This window comes from Balaenoptera acutorostrata, chromosome 6 (assembly GCF_949987535.1).
Source record: "Balaenoptera acutorostrata chromosome 6, mBalAcu1.1, whole genome shotgun sequence".
Taxonomy (NCBI): Eukaryota; Metazoa; Chordata; class Mammalia; order Artiodactyla; family Balaenopteridae; genus Balaenoptera; species Balaenoptera acutorostrata.
The window spans coordinates 81,939,870-81,961,191 of NC_080069.1; the positions used below are offsets into that span (position 1 = coordinate 81,939,870).

Genomic DNA, 21,322 nt, shown 5'->3' on the forward strand with positions numbered 1-21,322 from the left:
CAACGCTATGAGATTAGAAATGAATTACAGGGAAAAAAACGTAAAAAAGACAAACACATGGAGGCTAAACAATACGTTACTAAATAACCAAGAGATCACTGAAGAAATCAAACAGGAAATAAAAAACTACCTAGAGACAAATGACAATGAAAACACGACGACCCAAAACCTATGGGATGCAGCAAAAGCGGTTCTAAGAGGGAAGTTTATAGCTATACAAGCCTACCTAAAGAAACAAGAAAAATCTCAAGTAAACAATCTAACTTTACACCTAAAGAAACTAGAGAAAGAAGAACAAACAAAACCCAAAGTTAGCAGAAGGAAAGAAATCATAAAGATCAGAGCAGAAATAAATGAAATAGAAACAAAGAAAACAATAGCAAAGATCAATAAAACTAAAAGTTGGTTCTTTGAGAAGATAAACAAAATTGATAAGCCATTAGCCAGACTCATCAAGAAAAAGAGGGAGAGGACTCAAATCAATAAAATCAGAAATGAAAAAGGAGAAGTTACAACAGACACCGCAGAAATACAAAACATCCTAAGAGACTACTACAAGCAACTTTATGCCAATAAAATGGACAACCTGGAAGAAATGGACAAATTCTTAGAAAGGTATAACCTTCCAAGACTGAACCAGGAAGAAACAGAAAATATCAACAGACCAATCACAACTAATGAAATTGAAACTGTGATTAAAAATCTTCCAACAAACAAAAGTCCAGGACCAGATGGCTTCACAGGTGAATTCTATCAAACATTTAGAGAAGACCTAACACCCATCCTTCTCAAACTCTTCCAAAAAATTGCAGAGGAAGGAACTCTCCCAAACTCATTCTATGAGGCCACCATCACCCTGATACCAAAACCAGACAAAGACACTACAAAAAAAGAAAATTACAGACCAATATCACTGATGAATATAGATGCAAAAATCCTCAACAAAATACTAGCAAACAGAATCCAACAACACATTAAAAGGATCATACACCACGATCAAGTGGGATTTATCCCAGGGATGCAAGGATTCTTCAATATACGCAAATCAATCAATGTGATACACCATATTAACAAATTGAAGAATAAAAACCATATGATCATCTCAATAGATGCAGAAAAAGCTTTTGACAAAATTCAACACCCATTTCTGATAAAAACTCTCCAGAAAGTGGGCATAGAGGGAACCTACCTCAACATAATAAAGGCCATATATGACAAACCCACAGCAAACATCATTCTCAATGGTGAAAAACTGAAAGCATTTCCTCTAAGATCAGGAACGAGACAAGGATGTCCACTCTCACCACTATTATTCAACATAGTTCTGGAAGTCCTAGCCACGGCAATCAGAGAAGAAAAAGAAATAAAAGGAATACAAATTGGAAAAGAAGAAGTAAAACTGTCACTGTTTGCGGATGACATGATACTATACATAGAGAATCCTAAAACTGCCACCAGAAAACTGCTAGAGCTAATTAATGAATATGGTAAAGTTGCAGGTTACAAAATTAATGCACAGAAATCTCTTGCATTCCTATACACTAATGATGAAAAATCTGAAAGAGAAATTATGGAAACACTCCCATTTACCATTGCAACAAAAAGAATAAAATACCTAGGAATAAACTTACCTAGGGAGACAAAAGACCTGTATGCAGAAAACTATAAGACATTGATGAAAGAAATTAAAGATGATACCAACAGATGGAGAGATATACCATGTTCTTGGATTGGAAGAATCAACATTGTGAAAATGAGTATACTACCCAAAGCAATCTACAGATTCAATGCAATCCCTATCAAATTACCAATGGCATTTTTTACGGAGCTAGAACAAATCATCTTAAAATTTGTATGGAGACACAAAAGACCCCGAATAGCCAAAGCAGTCTTGAGGCAAAAAAATGGAGCTGGAGGAATCAGACTCCCTGACTTCAGACTATACTACAAAGCTACAGTAATCAAGACAATATGGTACTGGCACAAAAACAGAAACATAGATCAATGGAACAAGATAGAAAGCCCAGAGATTAACCCACGCACCTATGGTCAACTAATCTATGACAAAGGAGGCAAAGATATACAATGGAGAAAAGACAGTCTCTTCAATAAGTGGTGCTGGGAAAACTGGACAGCCACATGTAAAAGAATGAAATTAGAATACTCCCTAACACCATACACAAAAATAAACTCAAAATGGATTAGAGACCTAAATATAAGACTGGACACTATAAAACTCTTAGAGGAAAACATAGGAAGAACACTCTTTGACATAAATCACAGCAAGATCTTTTTCGATCCACCTCCTAGAGTAATGGAAATAAAAACAAAAATAAACAAGTGGGACCTAATGAAACTTCAAAGCTTTTGCACAGCAAAGGAAACCATAAACAAGACGAAAAGACAACCCTCAGAATGGGAGAAAATATTTGCAAATGAATCAACGGACAAAGGATTAATCTCCAAAATATATAAACAGCTCATTCAGCTCAATATCAAAGAAACAAACACCCCAATCCAAAAATGGGCAGAAGACCTAAATAGACATTTCTCCAAAGAAGACATACAGACGGCCACGAAGCACATGAAAAGATGCTCAACATCACTAATTATTAGAGAAATGCAAATCAAAACTACAATGAGGTATCACCTCACTCCTGTTAGAATGGGCATCATCAGAAAATCTACAAACAACAAATGCTGGAGAGGGTGTGGAGAAAAGGGAACCCTCTTGCACTGTTGGTGGGAATGTAAATTGATACAGCCACTATGGAGAACAATATGGAGGTTCCTTAAAAAACTAAAAATAGAATTACCATATGACCCAGCAATCCCACTACTGGGCATATACCCAGAGAAAACCGTAATTCAAAAAGACACGTGCACCCGAATGTTCATTGCAGCACTATTTACAATAGCCAGGTCATGGAAGCAACCTAAATGCCCATCAACAGACGAATGGATAAAGAAGTTGTGGTACATATATACGATGGAATATTATTCAGCCATAAAAAGGAACGAAATTGAGTCATTTGTTGAGAAGTGGATGGATCTAGAGACTGTCATACAGAGTGAAGTAAGTCAGAAAGAGAAAAACAAATATCGTATGTTAATGCATGTATGTGGAACGTAGAAAAATGGTACAGATGAGCCAGTTTGCAGGGCAGAAGTTGAGACACAGATGTAGAGAATGGACATATGGACACCAAGGGGGGAAAACTGTGATGAGGTGGGGATGGTGATGTGCTGAATTGGGCGATTGGGATTGACATGTATACACTGATGTGTATAAAACTGATGCCTAATAAGAACCTGCAGTATAAAAAAACAAACAAAACAACTAATACTAAACTTTCATTGGGTTATTTGTATGGAAATATGTTAATATAAATGTTTCAGACATTACATGAAATTTCTAAAAATCTTATATTTGTATTTGTATGGAAATATGTATGGAAATATGTTAATATAAATGTTTCAGACAGTACATGAAATTTCTAAAAATCTTATATTTGTATTTGTATGGAAATATGTATGGAAATATGTTAATATAATTGTTTCAGACATTACATGAAATTTCTAAAAATCTTATATTTGTATTTGTATGGAAACACGTATGGAAATATGTTAATATAAATGTTTCAGACATTACATGAAATTTCTAAAAATCTTATATTTGTATTTGTATGGAAATATGTATGGAAATATGTTAATATAAATGTTTCAGACATTACATGAAATTTCTAAAAATCTTATATTTGTATTTGTATGGAAATATGTATGAAAATATGTTAATATAAATGTTTCAGACATTACAGGAAACGTCTAAAAATCTTATATGTTCTGGTATAATGTTATAAGTAATAATCCTAGTTATTACTTTAAAATGTATATCTCAGAAATAACTAAAAAAAAAAAAAAAAAAAAAAAAAAAAAAAAAAAAAAAAAAAAAAAAAAAAAAAAAATGAAAAACATCCCTTCTCCTTCAAAGATGTCTGCTCAACCCAAGGGCCTGGCCTAGAATAGCAGAGTTTCTCTCCTCACAATGACAGATGAATAATAAATGCTCCTAGTCGGAAGAAAGGGCATACAAACAATTTCTCCAAAGTTGTGATTATTGGAGATGCTATTATTGGCTAATAGCAGTTTCATTTTACAATTTAAAATTCCTTTGGTCTATTGAAATTAGCTAACTCCAGTGATGACAAGGTTATGTTAATGTAACGGAGCTGGACCCTAGGAGGCCTTCCTGGAACAAACCCCTCCCCCACCTTGTCCTCCACCTGTCTCCTGTCTGTAAAACAACTTTAGCCTCCTAGGCCTTCCCTGAGCTCCAAAGAGTAAATTTAATCAGAGAAGTGAGAAAATGCAGAAAAAAAGGAAAACAGTCAAGCAAGACAAAATAATCATAGTTTAGTCATTAAACAAAGTCAAGGACTTTTAGTTCCTCTTCAAGGGCTATAGATAATATTCTGAGCCATATCCTTTGAGCTCTTTACAGATAATGAAACTGCCCGCAGGTGGAAGAAGTTAACTGTATGCTGCCCACAAGCACACAGACCCCAGACCAGTTGGAACCAGAAGGTTGATGATGCTGACTCCCAATTACCTCACCACCAACCAATCGGAAGAATGTTCATGAGTTGATCACATACCCCACAACCCCCCTCCCTCACGCCGTCTTTTAAAACCTTTCCCTAAAAGCCACTGGGGAGTTCAGGCCTTCTGAGCACTAACTACTTGGACTTCTTGCTTGGCACCTGCAATAAATGCTGCATTTTCCTCCACTGCAACCCAGTGTCAGTAGATTGGCTTTACTGCATGCAGGCAAGAGGACCCAAGTTTGGTTTGGTACCATTAAGACTCTGGAAGGGACATTGGCTATTTCAAACCATTAAAAGACATGTATCATATCTACAGAATATCAAAGCAGGAATTCAAGTAGGTAGACAAAAACCTGCCCATTAGACTTTTTTTAGGTACCATATAGATAAATCTATGTCAACTTCTGATGGAAAACAGCTTAAACATAACACCTAAATTCTATCTTATTCTGGTCTAATAAAGCATAAGTGAAAACCAGCATGATAATTTTCTTCTCCCTAAAATGTTTTCCAAAGGATTAACCTAATCTTAAAAAATCCTACCATTTTATTATGGATAAACGTCTCACAAATGAATGCCATAATTATTGACTTAATATTTTTCTCCTAAACAAAGGGTATATATCCTCTAAAGTAAAAGGTTTTCCTACTACTATAGTTGAATGTTGCATATTAAGTAAAATGTTTATTTACCTAGAAAATATAATTTGTCAGGGGAAATGTGACACTAAAAGTGACCAAAACACCTTTACTATGGCTGAATATGAAAGGATAACTGTGATCTCTAACAAGAAACCTATTCTAAGAAAAAAATTAAAATTAGCAGTAATTGTTCTTCTGGCTAAAGCAGGAAGCTGGGAATAGTATTTCAACCACTTCTTTTTCCTGTCACTCTTTTAATAATGTAGAGCAATTGCTCGTCTAATGAAGGAACTCGGTAAATAAACTTACACATTACTTTCAACTGATTACTCTGAAATAGGGAATTTCTCCATCCCAGCAGTTGCTCTTCAGAAATGAGACAAACCTCTTGCTCACATCAAACCCCACAATCTAAATGTTTATTATTAAAATAAATGTTATGGGAGTGGAGCACAGGTGCAGTCTACAACTGCGTGATCGTAGATTGCTATTTATTTTCATCCACAAAAAAATGAATTGCCAAAATTGACCTTTTCTGATTATTTCTCGCTCAGTGTTAGGTAAAGAACAAAGAGCATACTTATACTATCAGAAATGCAAGTGATTTCTGCAATCAGTTTTCTCCTTCCTGTGCTCAAGTAAACCTGTAAGAGGGTCCGCAATAAACACAGAAACGATCACAAACCTCAATTCTGAAATCCCCACAGACTATCAACTCTCTGGGAGGCTTAAGGTAGAAAACAAAGTACTTATATTAGCATTAATCAACTTTAATGGTCTTTTTAAAGATACTTACAGTTACATCTTTTTAAGAATCACACATCTGTCTTCACTCCCTTTGCAGTGCGAGGGTAAATGAATGACAGTAATAACCCTGCAAATATTCTGCCTTGTGATTAAGACGTCATCTTAATGCAGACTTTATATTTTGGCTTTTATGAAGGTTTAAAGGTTAAAGACAACATAAATTATGCATCTCCTCCTATGCCAGGCCTGTACAAGGTGCTTTCCCTGTTCATTAAAGATATTGCTTCCAAATGGGCAAAATCTTTGTTTTAAGGGCGGAAAGAGAAACATTTCCATTACGTTCATTACTGCAATGCTGGAGAACCAAAACAGTTCGGAGTTAGGAAACTGCTAGAATCTGTTGTTCCAGAATGTATAGCAACTGTTGATATACAGAGTGAAATTACCCTTCACTCTTTGAACAGTACAGAGCCAGCCAACATGCTGGTCTCTTCCCAAGAGAACAATGGTCTGGCAAGCCTCACACCACCAGCGACAGTTGGGGTTCTCCCGTTCTGCCTCTGCCTCAAGTTGCAGATCTGAACAGGGACCAGAGAGACTCGATTCGCACTGGAATATCCCTAACTCCCGCACTGGAGCAAGCTACGCGTGAGGGATGCTCGGGTAAACTGCGCATTCTCACACGTTACTCCTAGTCGGCGTTATTACCTCCTCACTTACGTTTTGCCACGCCCTCCAGCTAAAGTACGGTTTCTTCTCCTTTTACACTTAACACGTACCGCATCTGCAGAAGTCTGGGCTCTTTTTCTCAAGGACCACACCCATTTATCCTCTAGCCTCCAGGAGCAAATTGTAGATTTGGCTGGATCTGCCTCTCTCCAACCTCAAGCCAAAGGGACCAAAGCTGGACACACAGCACGCAACTTCAGCCGGGTCACGACCACCCCCACCCTGGCGCTTTGGCTATGAGGGAGGATTATGGAGACAGACTGCCCGCTGTAAACCCCAGAGTTCCCGAGATTCTTTCCAGGGGACAGTCCGCACACCCTGACAACTAAGTGGCAAAGTTGTTTCTTCCTCCTCTGCTGCAATGCCCTTTCTTTTTCAGCAGCGCGCGCGCGCACGCGCGCGCGCACCAACACACACAGCCTTGCTCCCTCAACTTACCAGTTTAGACTTGGCGCGTTGCAAAAATTCTTCCATGTCGTTCCGAGTGGTTTGGACCAGAGGTACCCGGAGAGCGCGGAGGACTATCTCCTCCGGGGCTAGACGTGCCGGGTCCCCGGAAAGGGGCCGGTCCGGACGCAGAGACCGGCTGCTCCCTCCTACCGCTCGGAGGCGGCTGAGGTTGTGGCTGCGCCCTCGTCCGTCGCCTCGCAGGGCTCCCGCCCCACCCCGCGCCCGGCTGCCGGCTCGGGGCGCCTGACTCTGCCCTAATAAGGAAAGTGGGTGTGACGCCCGGGAGCCCCAGGGCGCGCCCCGCACGCTGGCTGGCACGCGCCTGCGGGGCCGGAGCTCTGGGCCGGGTCTCGGAGGCGGGGGTGTTGGCGGATGGCGAGCGGCTCCTCCGCCAATCGCAGGGCCCCGCTGCGGCCTCCTGACGTGGCGCGCCGAAAGATGCTGCAACCATGGACAGCGCCCAGAAGTGCGAGCCAAGTGCAAGGGGCTACTGCAGAGGGAGGCTCTGCCGCAGGCACCGCCGCTGTCAGCCAGGGGAAGTGGAAAGAGGGGGAGAGAGGCCCCCCGCGAGAGCCTCCCTCCTCGGCCAGCGCCTCCCTGGCTGGCTGGCTGGCAGGTTACAAAGAGCTCCAGCGGTCACTTAATGAGCTGGCTCTGCTAGCCTGGCCAGGGGATGCGCTCAGCTAGTTTGAGAGGTGGAGGGGGTTACTGCTGAGCTAAAAGCAGTACGACCTTGATGGAGAATAAGAGCAGGCTAGGAGGTTGTGGTAGGCTGCATCTTTCCTCCTTGCCCTCAAAACACACCTGCCCAGTAACAGACCTCTGCAGTTCACCCCAGCTGGGTCCCCTTATGTTGGCCCTAGAGCTATGGATACACACACCCTTCTGCAGTCCCCAACCACTCTGACATGTATGCTCAGGAACGGCGAGGGCTATAGAACCTTCCTACAGCATAAGGGTCTGTGTTTTCACAGGATCCTCAGATCATTTCTGTGTACATTAATGTTTAAGAAGTACTGCAATAAATACTTAAACTTACAGCTATGAACCTTATTTTAAGCCACAGAATTTTGTTGTGTGTCCTCTCTAGGCTTACCAGGGCCCCAGATACATCCGGGCCTTGGCACAGCTGCCTGTAATACCCTTCCTGCCCTCTCACCAGCCACACTGCCTGGCTAACTCATGCTTCAGCGATCGGCTTAGAAAAGTGATCTCAACCCCAACCGCACTTTAAAATCACATTATAATCATGTAGGGCTTTAAAAAATACTGCTTCCCAGGCTCTATTCCAGACCAACTGAATCAGTAGTTCTAAGAGTGGGACCACAGCATCAGTCTGGTGTAAAAGTGTTCCAAGTGATTCCAACGTGCAGCTCAGGTATGATCCTCTGGTTCTCAAATTTTAGCGTGTATATGAACCACCCAGAGATGTACTGAAACACAGATTTTTTGTGCCTCACTCAGAGAATTTCAGGCTTAATAGGTCTGTTTAATGGGCCTGAGAATTTCCACTCTTAACTGTTTTCCAGGGTTTGCTGATGCTGCTTAGAAGTTATCTTCCTCCAGGAAGCCTCCCCTGACCTACTCCTCCCTTTCCACTCCCAGACTGAGTCGGTTGCCCCTTCCATGTTCTCTCATAGCAACCTATTATTGTCTACTCTACTATAAATTGCTTATTTGTCTGTGTTTTCCACCAGGCTGTGTGCTCCACGAGAACAAGGACCTTGCCTATCTCATTCACTGATGTATCCCTAACAAGGCTCATGTCATACATAAATTGCAATAAATATATCTTAATAAATGTACATATGAAAGGTTCCTCTCTCTCTCTCTCTCTCTCTCTCTCTCACTCTTACTCTCCCTCTCTCTCATTCTGTGTGTGTGTGATTATCCAACTGTTTTTTATTCAGGAGGACCCAATAAAAAGAAATCAGTGCAGTCTACAGATCTGATTAAGAGGGAATGAATGGAATGTTAAGCTCTGATTTACATTCAGGCTGTATGGAAGCTGCAGATTCTATCTGCTTTCTTTGATGACCTAAGTAATTTAAAACCATCCAGGTAAAACAAATGTTTTGTCAGCCTTTAAATCTGCGAAGTTGATTACGATTCAAGTAACATTACCAAGAAAAATTCCCAAGAATTCTTTGCCTCTGACTCCATTGGGGAATTTAGTGACAATCACTAAATTCCTCTGAAATTTTATTTTAAACATTTGGGGTAGGTATTATACAGCCTTGAGTTTTCTTAAATTTTTCTTCTGATGGACTCAAACTCCAGCATCTATCTCCCTGAGTTTTGCTCCACCAACAACGTTTCTGCAAAAGTTTATCAAGATTTACCTCTTTCAGGAAGCCTTCCTGAACTGACCACTTGTATTCATTTCTCGAGGCTGCTGTAACAAATTACCACAAACTCAAAGCAACACGAATTTATTGTCTTACAGTTCTGTAGGTCAGAAGTTCGACACAGGTCTCATCAGGCCAAAGTCAAGAATTCAAGGTGTCAGTAGCACTGCATTCCTTTCTGGAGTCTCTAGGGGAATATCCTCTATTTTGTTTCCTTCTCCAGCTTCTAGCAGCAGCTCACATTCATTGATTCATGGTTGCCTTCCTCTGTCTTCAAAGCCAACAATGTTGCATCTCTCTGGTGATCCTTTCATAGCCACATCCGCCTCTGACTCTCTTCTACCATTCTCTTCCACTTTTTAAGAACTCTTATGATTATATGGGACCTACCTGGATAATCCAGGATAACCTCCCCATGTTAAGGTCAGTTGATTAGCACCCTTAATTCCCCTTTGCCATTAACATATTCACAGGTTCTGAGGATTAGGATGTAGACATCTTTGGGAAGCCATTATTCTACATACCATACAACCCATTCCCCCAATTATTTGGTGGTTATCAGCCTTTGATCCTCAGTTTCTTATCATTCCACAGCATCCAGAAATATAGTGCCTTTAACTCTAAATTAGAAGTCATCAACCCTGGCTGCACAATGGAACCATCTGAGGGGCTTTGAAAAAATATTCATGCTCCAGCCCATCTCCAGAAATTCTCATCTGAGTGGTTTTGAGAGGGACCCAGGCATTAATATTTTTAAAAAGCTCATCAGGTAATTCTCTGTATAGTCAAAGTTGGGAACTACTGCCGGTTAGATAAATTTGCATTCCCCCAGTCACCCAGGTACAAAATCTGGAGTCCACTTTGACTTATAACTTTCTCCTACCCCTTGTGGCCAAATAGTTCCCAAGTCCAGTGTCTTCAACCTTTGAAAAGGCCTCCTCCAACTTCCTTCCTTTCTATTCCAAGTGCCATCATTGTAACTCAAGTATCAGATCTGAGCCTAAAGCCCACTCCCCCTCTCTCTAGAGGCCTTTGCACTTGTCTGTAGAACAATCCCATTTCCTCTACTCTTTTCTTTTTACTCTCAGGTTTCTTGACTTCTAGACTCCTCTCATTTGAGACCTGTATCTGAGTACTATTCATTTTGAAATTAATTATTTGAGTAGATTAGTAGAATGGTTGTTATGGACTGCATGCTTTTCACATATTGAAGCTTTAACCCCCAATGTGATGGTATTAAGAGGTGGGGCCTTTGGGAGGCAATTAGGTTCAGATGAGATCATGAGAATAGTGCCTCCTTGATGGGATTAGTGTCCTTATAAGAAGAGAAAGAGACCAGAGTGCTCGCTCTCTCTCTCTCTCTCTCCACTATGTGAGGATACAGCAAGAAGTGACCACCCACAAGCCTAGAAGAGGGCTCTCACCAGGAACCAGATGGAACAGCATCTTGATATTGGGGTTCCCAGCCTCCAGAACTGTAAAAGATAACCATCTGTTGTTTAAGCTGCCCAGTTTATGGTATTTTGTTATAGCAGCACAAGCAGACTAATACAGTGGTAGTGCTGGGAAAAGGAAGACTTTAAGGATCATCTAATCCCATCCCCTTATTTTACTGAGCAGGTAGCCAAGGCCCAGAGTAGTTCAATATCCTCTTGGGCTAACAGAGCTGCTAAGAAGCAGAGCCAGGACTGAAACTCAGCTCTCCATCTTTCATTCCTTCAGCATTTATGGATCATGACCTATGCTCAGGTAGACATTATGCCCAACCCAAGATATACAGGCAAGATCCCTGCCCTCAAGGAGCTCATGGTCTAGTCACTATAATACAAAGAGATAAATGCAGTGATTGAGAAACACATATGGTATTGTGCTCGTTGAGATAGAATGTGGGTTAGTGACTACAGTCTGGATTCTCGTCCTTGCTGTGGTAGATTAAACATGGCTGCAAACTCTTTGACACTCCTCCCAGTAAGAAGTTGGGTCTATGTTCCCTCTCCTTGAATCTTGGAGAGCTCCATGACTTTCTGAGCAATAAAATACAGCGCAAGTGTCACCAGGACAGTTTCTAGGACCAGGCTTTAAGAGATTGACAGCTTCCATTTCCTGTCTTATGGAATATACACTCTCGGAACCTAGCCACACAGCAGCCATGTGGAGAAGCCCACATGGAGAAGAACTAATGACCCTGGCTAACAGCCCAGTTGCCAGTCATGTGGTCGGCCATCTTGGAAACAGCTTCTCTAGCCCCAGTCAAGCCGACCAGCCAACACCACATGGAACAGAGTTAAGCTCTCTCTGTTAAGCCCTGTCCAAGTTCCTGACCCACAAAATTATGGGATATAATAAAACAATTGTTATTATAAGTCATCAAATTTCTGGGTAATGTGTTATGCAGCAATAGATAACCAGAACACCTGGCCATTTACAGCATACGTAACTTTGGGCAAGTTATCCTTTCTAAGCTTCAGTGTCTTCATCTACAAAATAGATATAAAATAGGATTGCTGTGAAAGTTAAATGCGATAATACACACAAAGTGCCCAATTCCTGGCCTGTAGCTTCCACTGGTCTTTGCAAAGGGTCTATCAAAATATACTACTAAATGTAAAATAGATAGCTAGTGGGAAGCAGCCGCATAGCACAGGGAGATCAGCTCAGTGCTTTGTGACCACCTAGAGGGGCAAGATAGGGAGGGTGGGAGGGAGATGCAAGAGGGAGGAGATATGGGGATATATGTATATGTATAGCTGATTCACTTTGTTACAAAGCAGAAACTAACATACCATTGTAAAGCAATTATATTCCTATAAAGATTTAAAAAAAAAAAAAAAGAAGAAACTTAATGCACTAGCTTGAAGTGGAGACAAGGGTCTCTATGAAGAGAACCCAACAACAGGGATCAATTGTGGATGGATCAGCAGTCACTAAAAATGTGAAATTAATATATTATATTATATAAATATAATGTATTTTATATTTTACTATGTATATTTATTATATATTATATAAATATAATAGATTATATTATAATTTGTATCTATCCTACATCAAGAAACACCTTCTAAAGGTTACATTCCTTTGGAAACCTGAGCTTCGTACAGTGAGATGTCTGTTTCGGAGAAAGGCACTGCAGATGCTCCAGGTATAGTGATATTTCTCTGCAACAAGGCATCTGCCTGCACTACTCACTGATGAAATGTGAGGTCCTTACAGCAGAGTTTACGTGTTTTAATATTGCTGAGTCACCACTCCCTGCCCCGCAGAGAACTGGGTCTTCCCTTGACAGGCTCTCACTGCAGCTCTGCATCCACCTCAAGGGTCTCTGATTGCAGTCAGTGCCACAGTGAGGGCATCTGAAGTCTTCCTTGTCAGAGCCAGCTCCGCGTGCTGGCTGTGTGCTTTTGGTCAAGTTCACTGACCCCTCTGATCATCAATCTCCTCATCTGTGAAATGGGGAAAATAATACCTGCCCTAGTTACTCTACAGGATTGACAGAAAAAGTCAGATAGTAACATCCGTACATATATTGGAAAATGTTAACAATGGAAAGGAGAATAATGAGGCAATCTTTTTGTTTGGTTAAAAACAAAAATTACCTGACAAACGTCACCCTTTTAAAAATGGGATGTGACTGAACTGACAACTGCTGACTCACCATTTGGGCGCGTTTCCAGGATAGCTTCCCTTCCGACCAACTATACTTCCAACAGGTGTGTTCTCTGCGCAGATGTATTATGTTGGCTGCTTTGAAATTATTTCATGTGACAAAAGATGTTCAAGAAACTGTGCCTCCCATTGTGACAATATTTAAAAGCTTTTCGAGCCTGTTTCAAGGAGAGAGACTGAAGAAGGATTGATGTATGTTAACTGGTTAATTAATATGTGTTAACTAGCGCCTCTCATTTAGCTTTTAAGCTACTGTAAAATACCTGTTTTTCACTCTCTAAGTGGTCAAATACTACTCATTCGGTCAAATAATATCAAAGGAATTGACTTTTTTTCTTATGTATTTTGGCAAGGATTTCCAAATTTTTAAGGTAGGCTTCTCAAGACTTTTTTTAAAAAAGAAGTCCATATATGCTTAGTCCTCTCTGAGCTTCTGTTAAGGAAGAAGAGGGGTTACTGGAATTGTCAGAGGCATAGTAGCAAGTGGCAGCATCCAGATCTCTTGGGAGAACGTCCTGAGAGTCAAATGTCTGGGCTTTGAATAGGGCACATACCGCCTGCGTCATTTCTGGGAACCGCAGACATCTTGTAGAACAATGAATTTAATTTAAAAGGACAGCAGAGGAGAGGGAAAGTACTCTGGCTCTATGAGTCATCAGGATAATGAGGCAGTGGCCGAGCTTTTGGATCTGTAGCCTCCTGAAAGATGAGGGGTGATGGTCTTCATGTCACTGCTTCTTCTCAAACCACACTATTCAGGGCAGGTGGTTCAAGCTTTACACACTCTCCTCCTGCAGGAAGATATCTCAGTTCGCTTCAGAACAATACTTTATGTTTCAGAGTTACAATATAATTTTAACTTGGGCATGATGGATCATGCATTTCCACTGGGAAGGTATTTGGCAAGCGGAGTGAATATTAATCATTTCCAGGTCTTGAGCGTCTACCCACACGATCTCTCATCCTTGCAACAACCTACAAGGTCCAGAACAACAGAGACTACAGCTGACTCCATTTTAGAGATAGCAAAACTGAGGCCCACATTGTTTATCGACACATCCAAAGAAATCCAGACACTGAATTAAAATTTCCAAACCTTACTGTATAACATAGGGAATAAAAAAAATAACAGATTTTTAAAATTCCAAACCCTTTTTCATTAAAAAGGCCAATGTTTACGAGCATGAAGTATCACTTTAATCTTATACTAATAGCATTTACTCTTCATTAACAAATGTATCCCAATGTTCATTGCAGCACAGTTTACAATAGCCAAGACATGGAAGCAACCTAAATGTCCATCGACAGAGGAACAGATAAAGAAGATGTAGCACATACATACAATGGAATACTACTCAGCTATTAAAAAGAATGAAATAATGCCATTTGCAGCAACATGGATGTACCTGGAGATTATCATACTAAGTGAAGTAAGTCAGACAGAGAAAGACGAAACACAAATATCATTATGATATCACTTATATGAGGAATCTAAAAAAAATGATACAAATGAACTTATTTACAAAACAGAAACAGACTCACAGACTTAAACAATGAACTCATGGTTACGGGGTGGGGGGAAAGGGTGGGGGGAGGGATAGATTGCGAGTTTAGGATTGACATATACACACTGCTATATTTAAAATAGATAACTAACGAGGACCTACTGTATAGCACAGGGAATGCTGCTCAATATTATGTAATAACCTAAATGGGAAAAGATTTTGGAAAAGAATAGATACATGTATATGTATAACTGAATCACTTTGCTATACACCTGAAACTAACACAACATTGTTACACAATTATACTCCAATATAAAATAAAAATTAAAAAAACAAATGTATAATGTAGGAACTATTATTATACTCATTTTAAAGATGTGCAAACTGTTGTACAAAGATGTAATTTGTTTAAAATCATCCAAGTTGTAAGTGGCCAAACCAGGATTCCAACTCAAATGACAACATCCAGAGCCCAGGTATTGAGCTACTGCATATCACTGGCAGTCCATTGCTGCACACCTGAGAAAACTAACATGGAGCCTGGACAAGAAATAAGTACTCATCTGCTACTCTTTCAATTGCTCTTCCACTCACTAAGAATGAGTTAGTGGGACTTACCTGGTGGTGCAGTGGTTAAGAATCCACCTGCCAATGCAGGGGACACGGGTTCGACCCCTGGTCCGGGAAGATCCCACATTCCATGGAGCAACTGAGCCCGTGCACCACAACTACTGAGCCTGTGCTCTAGAGCCCGCGAGCCACAACTACTGAAGCCACGTGCTGCAACTACCGAAGCCGGGGCGCCTAGAGCCCGTGCTCCGCAACAAGAGCAGCCACCACAATGAGAAGCCTGAGCACCGCAACGAAGAGTAGCCCCCACTCGCCGCAACTAGAGAAAATCCGCATGCAGCCAAAAAAAAAAAAAAAAAGTTATTCACTCTGCATTTCCCTACTCTAAATCTCTGCATCATAAGACCACTGGAGTTCCAAAAGTAAAGGAAGAATAAAATTCAATCCCATTAACATGGAGCCTTAGTGCCCAGCTGCAGCATTTGACTTCTTGGTTGTATTTTCTTCAGCCTGGGCACCACAGCAAAGGACTTGTTTCCCAACAGACACTCTGTCAAGGTCTCCTTCACCCACTCCCTAGGTTACACCACTGGCAATTAAGCACCGTTGGGAAATGCTGCCATCTAAGTGCTCTGTCTCCTCTCAAGGATTCATGGGAATATTCCACTACACTTAGCTCATAAATTGCAGTTAGGAACATATACTACCTTTTCTGGATTCTGGATTCCTTGTCCCATTCCCTTCCCCCCAACACTTTACTTTCTGTGAATGAAGGGGGAAATTTTTCTAAAAACAATTTTAGAATGTGGAGTCAGCAGCTGGGGCAAGCCTGCTCTATTATCACTCCGAAACTGCCATAAGAACTTAATTTGGTCATTTGCTCATTTAACAATAAATTGATATAGTTCCATTTTCCCCCAGTAGTGTTGTCAGTTGAAAAAAATTTATTTATGTGCAAACCACAAGAGGGTAGTCATTGTTTTTTGGAAAATGTCATGGAAATCACCAAAACTAATCGCAATTGGCAGCTTTGGGGGATGGCAAATGTTTTATGTTAAATGCTATGTCATCCTCCAAATGCCAACTTAAAGGTGTTAGTCTCCATATCTCCTGCCTACTGTGGGACTGTAAGCCTCCAGAGGACAGGGCTTTGGTCTTACTCCTCTCTGTATTCCCCCTCTGCATCCAGCACAGTGCCCTTTCTATAGTAGGTCCTCACATAATAATAATAATAATTGTTGATCAGTTTCTCTCCAGCTGAAGCCTTAAAGAACAGAGGCTCATTAACCAGGTAGAAATAGGAAGAAATGCAGGTACTTTTGAAATTTTTTATTAGGTTCTGTAAAGGGATTGAAACGGTGGTTTTCAATTGTATTCTAAGACAATATCTTCCAGAACTCTGACTCAGGTTAGCATAGATCTCAACATGTGATGGATGGAGAAACACAGAATCACTAAAAACAGAATTACTACAGGGCCATTGAAGTAAAGAAAACAGAAGACACAAAGATACTTTTAAATAATCTCAAATATGTATCTGTTAATTGCCATTGCAATTCCTCAAATATTTGTGTATGCAAATATGCCCATTCAACACTGAATAATTAATATTGAGGCAGATAGTTGAACTTTGCACACATAGAAGCAGCCTGGAGAGAGAAAACTGACTGGAGGAGGAGGAGAATGCAGGAAACCTGGATTCTTTCCCTTTGTGATAAGGAAGCCTAGTAATGACACAGAGATCCAGGCAGTTCTGGAAAGGGACAATTCCAAATGAGGAAACGACACCTAGAAGGAAGGGAAAGGAATCAAGGATTTGTTTGGTTTTCACACACATGTCCATGGTAAATCCCTGTATATAGGGATAATGTTTATTGAGCTCCAATTATGTTCCGGGCACTATTCTAGGCATTGGAGATACATGCAGGCATGTGGTCTTGTGGCGACTTCAGTTGCAGGAAGACAGACAATAGACAATTACATAAACAAACAATCAATTCAAGATATCAGAGGGTAGTGTATAGTATGAAGGAAAAGCAGAATGACATGACAATGATTGGGGGAGGCCCAGGCCTACACAAGATTAAGTGGCCAAGGAGTTTCTACTGAGACCCGAATGACAAGAAGCCTCCATGTCAAGAGGGAAAGAAGGCACTCTTGGCAGAGGGAACGTGAGGGCAAATGTGCTAGCAGATGTCAGGCCAGCCTGGCTGCAACACCCAGCATCAAGGGAGAAACAAGAGATGTGCTTGGATAGAGGGGCAAGACCATTTCATTAGGGCCCTGGAGGTCATGATAGGATGTTAGAGTTTTATTCCAGATAAAATCATGGTGGATAACCATCAAAGGAGTAACATGGCCTCATGTGTGTTTTTATAAAGACCACTCCAACTGCTAAGTGGAGGGCAATCCTGCTGTGTAGGGAGAAAGAGTTACACACCTCTTAGTGATCTAGCCTGTCATCTACACAAAAGATGGTGACGGTTTAGATCAAGAGATGTAGCAATGGGGAAGGAGAAAAGGAAGATAAAATAACAACAACAACAATAATAATAGTAATAATATATTTTGAAGGTAAAGCCAACATGGAAGTAAAATAAATCCAAATGCATTAACTGACTAAATATTTCTAATGCTATACTATGGCATTAGTAATGCTCAAATACATTGTACTAATGGGGCATATTCCAGCCATGTGAAATTTACTAACAGTCAGAGTAATAACTCCTAATTTCACAGAATAGAAAGTACAGAAGGACACCCAAAAGACCAAATCAGGGGCTTCCTTGGTGGCGCAGTGGTTGAGAATCTGCCTGCCAGTGCAGGGGACATGGGTTCGAGCCCTGGTCTGGGAGGATCCCACATGCCGCGGAGCAACTGGGCCCATGAGCCACAACTACTGAGCCTGTGCGTCTGGAGCCTGTGCTCCGCAACAAGAGAGGCCGCGATAGTGAGAGGCCCGCGCACCGCGATGAAGAGTGGCCCCCACTTGCCACAACTAGAGAAAGCCCTCGTACAGAAATGAAGACCCTACACAGCCATAATTAATTAATTAATTAATTAATTAAAAAAAAAAAGACCAAATCAAAATGATCCAGTGTAGCAGATATTGGAAATTTCTTGGTGGTCTACTACTTGAACATTCTTCCTTTATTTTGAGAATTCATTCAAAAACCAATTCTTGGTGGGAAGTGGACCCCTGGCCTGTAGTTGCCATCGCAAAAAATGCCCGTCTAGTGGTAGCATGGATTTGTCAACTATTAGCATGGTGCCTTCAGAGCTTTTATTCATGAGATCTGATTCCACATTGACCAAGCAGCCTTTGATTTTTATTTGTCTTTTCACAGAGGTCTATCCATAGAGAAACGAGCAAGAGGACTAGCATATTCTTGATTGCCTAAGACAGGCCAGCACTGTGACAGGAATTTGAAAATATATTATTTTATTTTACTTAATTTTCAAATCATCTTTACCAGGTTGGTATTATTGGCTTTACTTTACAAATTAAGTGAGAGAGAGAGGGAAAAAAAAAGGATCAGAGAGTTAAGGGTGACTTGTCCAAGATCACATAGCTAGGAAGTAACAAAATCAGACTACTGAGTTCAAATCGCACTTAATCCCAGAATTTTCTGTGTAGGTTTGCTTTGTGCTTTGTGGATCTGACTGGGGGGAAAAAGTGGTCAAGAGAACTGAAAAAAGCTAAAACTGTCTCACTGATGGACATTTACAAGGACAGAAAGTTGAGATCAGGAAGGCCAGAGGAATGGGAGAGAAGAGCCAGAGTGCAGACAATTTTGGGAGAATTTGCAGAATTTTAAGGGATGAAAAGTGGGAACTTTAGTTAACTGCCATATGTGATGCATGAAATATTGGAAAAGGGATGTACAGACTTTGTCTGTGGTACATCTTCATGCTATTTCAGCAAAGATTTACACTGTTTTCTATGCTTTGGGGGATACCTGACTGGTGTTTCCTTTATGAGGCACCATTAAAATAAACATGAGGCAACTCAGCCTTTTGAAGCTTTCATAACTTTCTTGTGGAATTTTCTGTTTCACACAGAAAGGAGTAATCAAACTTGGACCCAAACCCAGACCTGTAATCAAACTTGGACCCAAACCTAGACCCGTCTAAAATAATTGAAATAATGTTAGAGGAAGAAAGCTAATCATCCTAGGATGTGCTCCATTCTTCCTCCTGTGATTGCTTGCTATGTCTGAACCATTTATTCAGACATAAAGAGAACCATGTGAGTGTACTTCATAGATGTCTTAAGGAGTTTTTTAGGGTAATTTTAACTGTACTTGACTGTAATCTTAGTGACTGACTTGACACATGCAACTCCACTGAACATGGAACCCAGTGCAGGCGACAGATAGGCACAGAAGATGCCAACAATGCACTTGGGAAGGAGGTAGCCTACCATGCTCCTGGAACGTAGTAAGTGCTCAATAAATGTTTGCTAAACGGATGAATGATGAACAACTAAAAAGACAAATGAAGAGGAGAGGACCTTCAAGATGGCAGAGGAGTAAGACGTGGAGATCACCTTCCTCGCCACAGATACATCAGAAATACATCTACATGTGGAACAACTCCTACAGAACACCTACTGAACGCTGGCAGAAAACCTCAGACTTCCCAAAAGGCAAGAAACTCCCCACGTACCTGGGTAGGGCAAAGGAAAAAAGAAACAACAGAGACAAAAGAATAGGGACGGGACCTGCACCAGTGGGAGGGAGCTGTGAAGGAGGAAAGGTTTCCACGCACTAGGAAGCCCCTTCGCGGGCGGAGACTGCGGGTGGCAGAGGGGGGAAGCTTCGGAGCCACGGAGGAGAGCGCAGCCACAGGGGTGTGGAGGGCAAAGCGGAGAGATTCCCGCACGGAGGATCGGCGCCGAGCAGCACTCACCAGCCCGAGAGGCTTGTCTGCTCAGCCGCCGGGGCGGGCGGGGGCTGGGAGCTGAGGCTCGGGCTTCGGAGGTCAGATCCCAGGGAGAGGACTGGGGTTGGCTGCGTGAACACAGCCTGAAGGGACTAGTGCACCATGGCTAGCCGGGAGGGAGTCCGGGAAAAAGTCTGGACCTGCCTAAGAGGCAAGAGACCATTTTTCTGGGTGCGTGAGGAGAGGGGATTCAGAGCACCGCCTAAACAAGCTCCAAAGATGGGCGCGAGCCGCGGCTATCAGCGCGGAGATGGGCATGAGACGCTAAGGCTGCTGCTGCCGCCACCAAGAAGCCTGTGTGCGAGCACAGGTCACTATCCACACCGCCCCTCCCGGGAGCCTGTGCAGCCCGCCACTGCCAGGGTCCCGTGATCCAGCGACAACTTCCCCGGGAGAACGCACGGCGCGCCTCAGGCTGGTGCAATGTCATGCCGGCCTCTGCCGCCGCAGGCTCACCCCGCATCCGTACCCTTCCCTCCCCCCGGCCTGAGTGAGCCAGAGCCCCCGAATCAGCTGCTCCTTTAACCCCATCCTGTCTGAGCGAAGAACAGACACCCTCAGGCGACCTACATGCAGAGGCAGGGCCAAACCCAAAGCTGAACCCCAGGAGCTGTGCAAACAAAGAAGAGAAAGGGAAATCTCTCCCAGCAGCCTCAGGAGCAGCGGATTAAATCTCCACAATCAACTTGATGTACCCTGCATCTGTGGAATACCTGAATAGACAATGAATCATCCCAAAATTGAGGCAGTGGACTTTGGGAGCAACTGTAGACTTGGGGTTTGCTGTATGCTACTGACAAGTTTCTGACTCTTATGTTTATCTTAGTATAGTTTTTAGTGCTGTTATCATTCGTCAATTTGTTTATTGGTTTGGTTGCTCTCTTCTTTTTTTTTTTTTTTTTTTAAAGAAAGGTCAATCTATTTATTTATTTATTTGTTTGTTTCTTTATGGCTGTATTGGGTCTTCGTTTCTGCGCGAGGGCCCTCTCCAGTTGCGGCAAGCGGGGGCCACTCCTCATTGCGGTGCGCGGGCCTCTCACTATCGCGGCCTCTCCTGTTGCGGGGCACAGGCTCCAGACGCGCAGGCTCAGTAATTGTGGCTCACGAGCCTAGCCGC

At 41.9% G+C, this 21,322-nt stretch overlaps 1 protein-coding gene across 5 annotated transcripts in view; it reads right to left on the bottom strand.

Moving 5' to 3' along the window:
- The window catches only part of PRUNE2 (prune homolog 2 with BCH domain), a 274,857-nt gene extending 267,446 nt beyond the window's left edge, over nucleotides 1-7,411 (bottom strand). For all 5 annotated transcript variants that reach the window (XM_057549084.1, XM_057549085.1, XM_057549083.1 and 2 more), the window contains exon 1: nucleotides 7,161-7,411. In XM_057549084.1, coding sequence (XP_057405067.1) covers nucleotides 7,161-7,196 — 36 coding nt within the window. In that variant the 5' untranslated portion in view covers nucleotides 7,197-7,411. The remainder of the gene's footprint in view (nucleotides 1-7,160) is intronic.
- Between the last annotated feature and the right edge of the window lie 13,911 nt (nucleotides 7,412-21,322).